This window comes from Penaeus japonicus, unplaced genomic scaffold (assembly GCF_977035675.1).
Source record: "Penaeus japonicus unplaced genomic scaffold, GWHDUDI00000001_assembly GWHDUDI00000025, whole genome shotgun sequence".
NCBI classification, from domain to species: domain Eukaryota; kingdom Metazoa; phylum Arthropoda; class Malacostraca; order Decapoda; family Penaeidae; genus Penaeus; species Penaeus japonicus.
This window is the reverse complement of record NW_028234427.1, coordinates 5,739,304-5,746,801: the sequence shown is the minus strand read 5'-3', so window position 1 is coordinate 5,746,801 and position 7,498 is coordinate 5,739,304. Positions and strand designations below refer to the sequence as shown.

General features: G+C 39.4%; 1 protein-coding gene across 1 annotated transcript in view; it reads left to right on the top strand.

Annotated features, from left to right (window-relative positions):
* Positions 1 to 358: 358 nt before the first annotated feature.
* Positions 359 to 7,498, top strand: part of LOC122264837 (uncharacterized) — a 25,592-nt gene continuing 18,452 nt past the window's right edge. Inside the window, 17 exon segments of the mRNA XM_086551256.1 lie at positions 359 to 541; positions 965 to 1,135; positions 1,262 to 1,478; positions 2,212 to 2,480; positions 2,815 to 2,964; positions 3,149 to 3,296; positions 3,418 to 3,546; positions 3,825 to 4,005; positions 4,310 to 4,428; positions 4,556 to 4,861; positions 5,064 to 5,182; positions 5,416 to 5,608; positions 5,943 to 6,130; positions 6,242 to 6,422; positions 6,582 to 6,728; positions 7,108 to 7,279; positions 7,458 to 7,498. The exon segment at positions 7,458 to 7,498 is cut by the window's right edge and continues 214 nt beyond it. Of these exon segments, the coding sequence (XP_086407382.1) occupies positions 359 to 541; positions 965 to 1,135; positions 1,262 to 1,478; positions 2,212 to 2,480; positions 2,815 to 2,964; positions 3,149 to 3,296; positions 3,418 to 3,546; positions 3,825 to 4,005; positions 4,310 to 4,428; positions 4,556 to 4,861; positions 5,064 to 5,182; positions 5,416 to 5,608; positions 5,943 to 6,130; positions 6,242 to 6,422; positions 6,582 to 6,728; positions 7,108 to 7,279; positions 7,458 to 7,498 (2,914 nt within the window).

The window sequence follows — 7,498 nt, the reverse complement described above, 5'->3', positions numbered from 1 at the left end:
AGCAGCGTGAGGCGCAGGGCCAGCAGCGTGAGGCGCAGGGCCAGCAGCGTGAGGCGCAGGGCCAGCAGCGTGAGGCGCAGGGCCAGCAGCGTGAGGCGCAGGGCCAGCAGCGTGAGGCGCAGGGCCAGCAGCGTGAGGCGCAGGGCCAGCAGCGTGAGGCGCAGGGCCAGCAGCGTGAGGCGCAGGGCCAGCACTGTGAGGCGCAGGGCCAGCAGCGTGAGGCGCAGGGCCAGCAGCGTGAGGCGCAGGGCCAGCACTGTGAGGCGCAGGGCCAGCACTGTGAGGCGCAGGGCCAGCAGCGTGAGGCGCAGGGCCAGCAAAATATTTCAACCATGAGACAAAGACAATCAATGTGGGAATGCTTGATCTGATTGATATATTTGAAAAAGATATCACTGGTTTAACAGGTGAAAACTTGTATAATAAAATTATCCAGTGTTTGCAGCACCATGACATCCCCTTAGACAATTTGATTGGGTTTGCAGCTGATGGAGCTTCGAGCATAATGGGGGAAAATAATTCCCTATGCAGCAGACTCAAGGTAGCAGCTCCAGGAATTACCATTTTTAAATGTATATGCCACTCTATACATTTATGTGCTTCAGAAGCAGCAAAATACCTACCAAGGACGTGCGAAGGACTAATCCGCAATATTTATTCATTTTTCTCCCACAGTGCAAAAAGGAAGAATGAGTTTAAAGAATTTCAAATTTTCTGCAACATCAAGCCTTACAAATTGTTGCATGTGTCTCAAACACGTTGGTTGTCATTGCACCAAGCTGTAACCAGAATTAGTGAACAGTGGGAAGCACTTAAACTATATTTCAGATCGAAAGTACTTGATGAGCGCCTGCTGTCCGTCGAGGCAATATGCAAGACATTAGACGACCCCTCTGTATTGGTATATTTCAAGTTTTTAGATTATATATTGCCAAAATGCAATAAAATAAACCTTTTATTTCAGAGACAAACGCCCACAATTCATCTGTTGCATGAAACTATACGTAACTTGTATACAGATGTATTAGTCATGTTTTGTAGACCAGAGGTAGTCTTAGGAATGTCACTTGAGCAAATTGACCTAAAGGATGAACGGAACTACCTGCCAATTCATCAAATGTATTTAGGGTCATCCGTACATGAACTTTTCCAGAGGGAAAGGACGAAAGAAAGGAAAGACATGCTAAATGACGTAAAGTTAAAGTGTAGATCGTTTTTGGTTACACTGTGCATAGAAATCAAAAAAAGATTTCCATTAAAGGACGAGCTATGGGAAACCGTAGCATTATTGAACCCTAAAAGCGCTCTAGATCACACTTTGCGAGTATCCGTGCCAACATTAAGTAACCTTGTTGAGCAATTGCCACGGATTTCAGTAGACAGAGAAATGCTAACTGAAGAATGGAGACAGCTACCATGGCGTAATATTGATGAAAGCGTGAAGCAGTGTGACATTCTTGAATTTTATAAGAAAATCGGTCAGGAAGTTGACCAACAATCAAATTTAAGATTTAAAACTTTGTCTGATTTCGCTCTTCAGGTACTTGCATTACCGACATCCAATGCGGATGCAGAAAGGTTATTTTCACGGTTAAACCTCATTAAAACGAAAATCAGAAACTCCCTTCAATTACCATCGCTAAAAGCATTGCTATTTGTTTCAGAATATGTGAGAAGCCAGGGTGGAATTGAAAATATTCGCCCTCCTAAAGATATGATGAATTATAGCCATATTGTGTGCTGTTTTTGTATTATATTTTTGACTTGCATAATAACTATTATTATTTATAAAATAAAATTATTGTATTGTTTGTTTGTTTGTTTGTTTTTTTAAATACCAAACAAAATTTTAAAAAAGCTTAGTTACCCCTCACAGAACATTTTCTATTTTCTCTTATAAGTGACGTCATGGCCTTGCAGCCAATCACAATACGAGAACTCTAGCCAATGAACGCACTCGGTAAATTACCGAGTGCGTTCATTGGCTAGAGTTCTCGTATTGTGATTGGCTGCAAGGGCATGACGTCACTTATAAGAGAAAATAGAAAATGTTCTGTGAGGGGCAACTGCTTTTTTTCTGTTTGGTATTAAAAAAATATATATATATATATATATAAACAATACAATAATTTTATTATATAAATAATAAGTTATTATGCAAGTCAAAAATATAATACAAAAACAGTAAACAAAATTCGGATATTCCAACAGCCGTGGGCGTGAGCGTAGTGCAGGTGGCGAATGGAGTCCGTCACACACCCCTCCCATCTCTCACACATGAGTTGCAGCTCAACCATGAAGATCACACAAAGGACCTCGACACATCCTCCCCACCACATCAAGTGTTGGGGGGGTTTGTTGGAGGGGGCCAGCTGGCTTGGCGAGCCTGCGGGCCCACCTTGGAGGTTATTGAGCCCACGACAGGAAGAGGAAAAGCTGCTTGGACATTCGGTGCCATCATGCACAATGTTGATGCCAGGGTGAGTGCCACTGTTTTTTTGTGAAAATGTATTGGGTTTTTAGATTGACAGTTATAAAGTTTAGGTTATGTATTTGACCTTAGTGTTGAGTAACATCATGAATGAGGTTTCCTTTTTTCTTTTATTTTGTTTTCCATTTTTGCTGCTCTTTAAATGTTTACTATTTCATTTAGTTGGTTCCTATTGTGTCTTCTGGTGTATAGTGCATTTTGATATACATAAAGAACTGCCCCTTACAGGATTTATTCATCATTGTCCTTTTTGTTGTTACTGGTATTGTTATCATTATTATTATTATTATTATTATTATTATTATTATTATTTGACTTTTCAGGTAACTAGTGTGGCTGGTGTTGGACTTGGGACAATTTCACAAGTTGTGGTTGGAGTGGACCTCGGTGCAGACCGCAGACCTCAGGGAATGGTTGCGCTTTTATCTCTCCACTCATCAAGAGTGACTAGAGTATTTCACTTCACTTACAAGGTAAGGAGCAGGAGCGAAGAAACACCTTCAATGTATAGTAAAATTGAAGTCAAAGCAGATTTTCTTTCATCTTGGTTTAGTATGGAAATCATTCATGAAGGAATAGACATCAGGTGTGAAAGAAAATTACTTATGACCTCCATTCTTCCAAGATATTTATAAAGTGTATATTCTAACTCTCAAGGTAACAAGTGTATGTATGGTTTCTGGAGGAGAAGTGAGTGTAGATCCTGGCACCCTGTCAGCAGAGTTGCGTCCATGGCGAGGTCTGTTGGTCGTTGGGACTTGGCATGGTACACTTCATCTAGTTGACTTAGCATTAGACTTGGGAGGTGAGTAATAATTATTGTTTACTAGTATCTTGATATTTAGTGAGATGAGTCTTTTCAGACTATAATTATAGTTTTCCTTTACCTTCAGACATGTCATTGAAATTGCTTTTATGTCTTTCAGGCCACAAGGTTTTGTCTGATGAAGTTTCCCCAGGAACTTTGGTGAATATAACTATCCCAGATGCCCAGGCAGAGAGTTCTCGGTTCAGTGCGGTGATGCAGAATTGCCATCCTACTGTGTGTTTGAGTGGTCAGTGTTAGCTTTGGCTATAAGTTACTGTTAGTTTTAAGCACTGAGGACTCTTGTACCATTTTCCTTTGGTCCATATGATATAGAGATGTGGAATAATTGGTGAATGCTTGCAATCCGAATGTTCCAGTGGTTGATTTAATTCAAAATAAAATAGATTACTAAAATAATTTGTACTATTGTTAGGTAGTACAAAAAATGATCTATAAGTATGTGTACTTTAGGACTTGGCTTTGACCTCCTAAATTTAATATGCTATATTTCCCATTTTTCTCCAGACGGCATGAGTCAAAACGGCCGCTTTCAGCTCATCGGACCCGATGACAATGTGCTCTTTGAAACAGCAAGTCAATGTGTGGTAGTTACTGCCATGTCCTTCATCCCACAGCTTGCCTCACTTGTAATAGGATATAGTTTTGGGGCTTTCCAGATAATCAACCTGTCAACTCTAACCATAGAGTGAGTTATATATATCTAGTTATCTCCATTGTTTTTTATCTATGCTTTTGTATACAGCTTATTCTATTTTTTGTTTTGTTTTTATTTTTTAATTTTTTTGTTTACTACCCATTTTATTATTTAAATTATCTATATTCATTTTATCTTATTGATTTGCATTTTCTGAAATATTGATAATACTTTTGTAAAGTAAACTCTGGTATTACGGATTTCTCCCTCATTCGTCCTTCACTTTCCTTTCCCTGCTCTCCTCTCTCCACGCAATCTCCACTATATGAAATATAATTTTTTCATGATATTCCAGTTGTGCAAGTCCCTATGAAGACAACATGCCTCCTGTACATTCTTTTGCCTGCCAAGAACCAGAGAACGACCCCAAGAATTTTGTTTACCTCTGGCTCTGTCGAAGCTGGGGTCCATCTGGTAAGTTCCATGGCTAGATCTTTTACAGATGTAATATGATAGAAAGAGAACTTAAGATTTTGGTACAACAGGATGAAGACCTTTGATTGGATAACAGGAGTACAATATAGTTATATGCTTCCCACAGAGGATTCTGGAGGCAAGGATGGAAGGTCAGCTGGGAGGAACAAAGCTCCAGCACTGTGTACCATGTATACCATGACCTACGACAACAAAGTTTGGATAGAAGGACATGGACTGTGGTACCAAGGTCTAGCGTCCATTTCTCCAAGGTTCGAGTTCGACGCCATCGGAGGTCTGGGTCTGAAGGGCCAGCCAGCCCAGCCCAGCACGGTCTTTTCTGCCATGACAGTAAGGCAGACGACCCACAACTCGGCTGTAGCTCCCGGGGGATCCTCGGCTGCCTCCGCACTTGCTACTCCTGATGAAGATGGTGAGTTGTTGCTCGTGTTGGTTTTAGATTTTGTAGAATGGGACTTTGTGGTGTTGGGGATCTTGATTTTTTACTTCTAATTATATACAATATTTTGTTTATTTATGTCTAACTCCTATTTTTATTTCTTATTTATTTTTTTATTTGTATATTTATTTATTTACTTATTTTTTAACACTTGTAATTTCTTTATAATCTGCAGCGGGACCAGCACCTGAACAGAGCTTGTCGATGTTTGGCTGGGTAGGCGGTGTTCTGGAACGGGGGCGCATCACTGTTAATCACTATCTGGCGATCTTTGACATTAACCAGTGGTATCAGGTAAGCATATTGACTCAGTAAGATGACAAAATTGCTCTCAATATTCATCATACAGGGGAAGTTTGTGAGCATTATAAAGGGTTTTAATATCCAGAGAATATTGGGGTCTTTATACCAAGAAAATCCAGTTTCATGCGGATCTTCCTTTCATACATACCAACCTTACTACATACATCATAATCTATTAACTGCGAGTATATCTATATATGTAATTATTTCTTGTGTCTCCACAGGCTCAAATGCCCTCTAATTTGAAGCTGGATGAGGCCTTGTTGTGCCCTTACATGAGCTTCCATGTGCTGGACAGAGTACCTGGAGGACCCAATGAGTTTGTCCTTGGTGCAGCACCCAAGCCAGCGTCATGGACTAGACACATGTCACGCACCTGTAATGACAGTGACTGGTTTCCTGCTGCTCTCTCATATGGTAAAGCATAATTTTTTATCTGTGAATATTTCTTCTTATTATTTATTTATGTTAAAGCACCTATTTTTTGTGTGTCTTTTCTTGTTGCTGATATTAAGTTTTGAATATCTTCATTCAAGATTTGTTGCAAGGACACTGGAAATGTAGAATCCTGTATCTTTTCTTTTATTTATTTTATTCTATTCTATTTTTCTTCATTCTCCCTCCTGGAGCTAACTTGATTTGAAATTTAATGCAACCTCCCTCCCCCTTCAAAAAAAGATTATAATTTATATATTCTGTACCTGATACAAGATAAAGGGAAGTATTCATTACTGTTTTTATCTTCTTCTAGATGCCCATGTGTTAACTAGTCAAGGTCTGATGGAATATCGATGCCAGAGTGCTCAGCAGGCATCCCTGACCTACCTTACATCCTGTGGGCCTTCTGCAGTCGTGAGCCCAGGAGAGGCCCATGCAATGTGCACCTTTTCTGGCCTAATTCCTCACGACAACCATATGGCAACTACAGGATCTTCTATGGTGGGTTGTCATACCTTTTGTGGTTATCATTACACTTAGTCATGATGTATGCTGTGAAAGGTATATACTTCTCCAAAACAGAGAGCTTTTCACCGTTGTTTTTTTTATCAGGTTTTGGAGCGTGAAGCCCTACTGAACGTGGCTCTGGACCAGCAGTTGGTATCCCTCCTGGTTCAGTGCGTGTCTGAATTCTCTGAGGGCCGTTTTACGAATCTGGGATGCTCCCTGCCATCTTTGCTGGACTGGGCTTGGTCAAGAGTGTGTGCCATCAAGGCCACCAATGATAGCCTTAGTAAGTTACGGGTTCCTTGTACAGGTAATATTAAGATAGATGTGAATCAGTTGATTTGGATTGTGGTGATCTGATCTAGGTTTAATAATATTTGCTGAAATGTGGTGTCCATCATCACTTTTCATGGTTTTATTGTGTTAATTTATTTTTTGTTTCCAGGTCTCCCCTTGTTTGATCCTGATTGTGGAGTTATTAGTGCTGAGAGCATTACTACTCTTCATCAGAATCTCAACAGCTTGGCTTCTCTTACCACTGTTGTCACTGCTATAAGGGACTGTGCCAAAACCAACATGATTACCATGAAAGGTAAATTTTCCACATTATTTTGCTCCATCTGCTTTGGTGTTACTGTATGTGTGCACAAGAAGGATATAGGCAGTTTTATTTATATATATATATATTTTTTTCTATATGTCAACTATTTTTATTTTATTCCATATATCTATACATTTATTTATATTTATATTTAGAATGAAATTTCTGTGAGTTTCCAATAGTGTTCTGGATATACTTAACTGTATTTCATTTAGGCTGCACAGTCCTTTATATATATATATATATATATATATATATATATATATATATATATATATATATATATATATATATATATATATATATATATATATATAAAGGAGTTGGTTTATGTAAAATCAAGTTGATAACTTTTTTTTCTTTTCCAAAGGTGCTGGTGAGCTTGAGAGTCGTGTCCAGGTTGTGAGTCTTTTGATGCTACATTTGAGTGTTGTACTGTGGTTCTACCACTGCGGCCTCCTTTCGCATAGTCCCACAGAAGACATAGAAGAGTGTCATGTCCCCTTCCCTGCTGATCTCTTGTGTCGGATATACAAGAACAGGTAATGATAGTTAGGGATCATCCTGTTGATTTCCATCATCCTTGATCTCTTTTTACAAGTTCAGTGGTGCTGATAGATCTGTAGGTTGTTCAAAAAGTACCTTCAGTGTTTAAAATAGATTATCATTTTTCAAATACAGGAGAAAGTTCCATGTGTGACTGACACCATTCTGTTCCAGACGCTCAGAAATCAAGCGATTGAGCACCACCTTAAATGGGG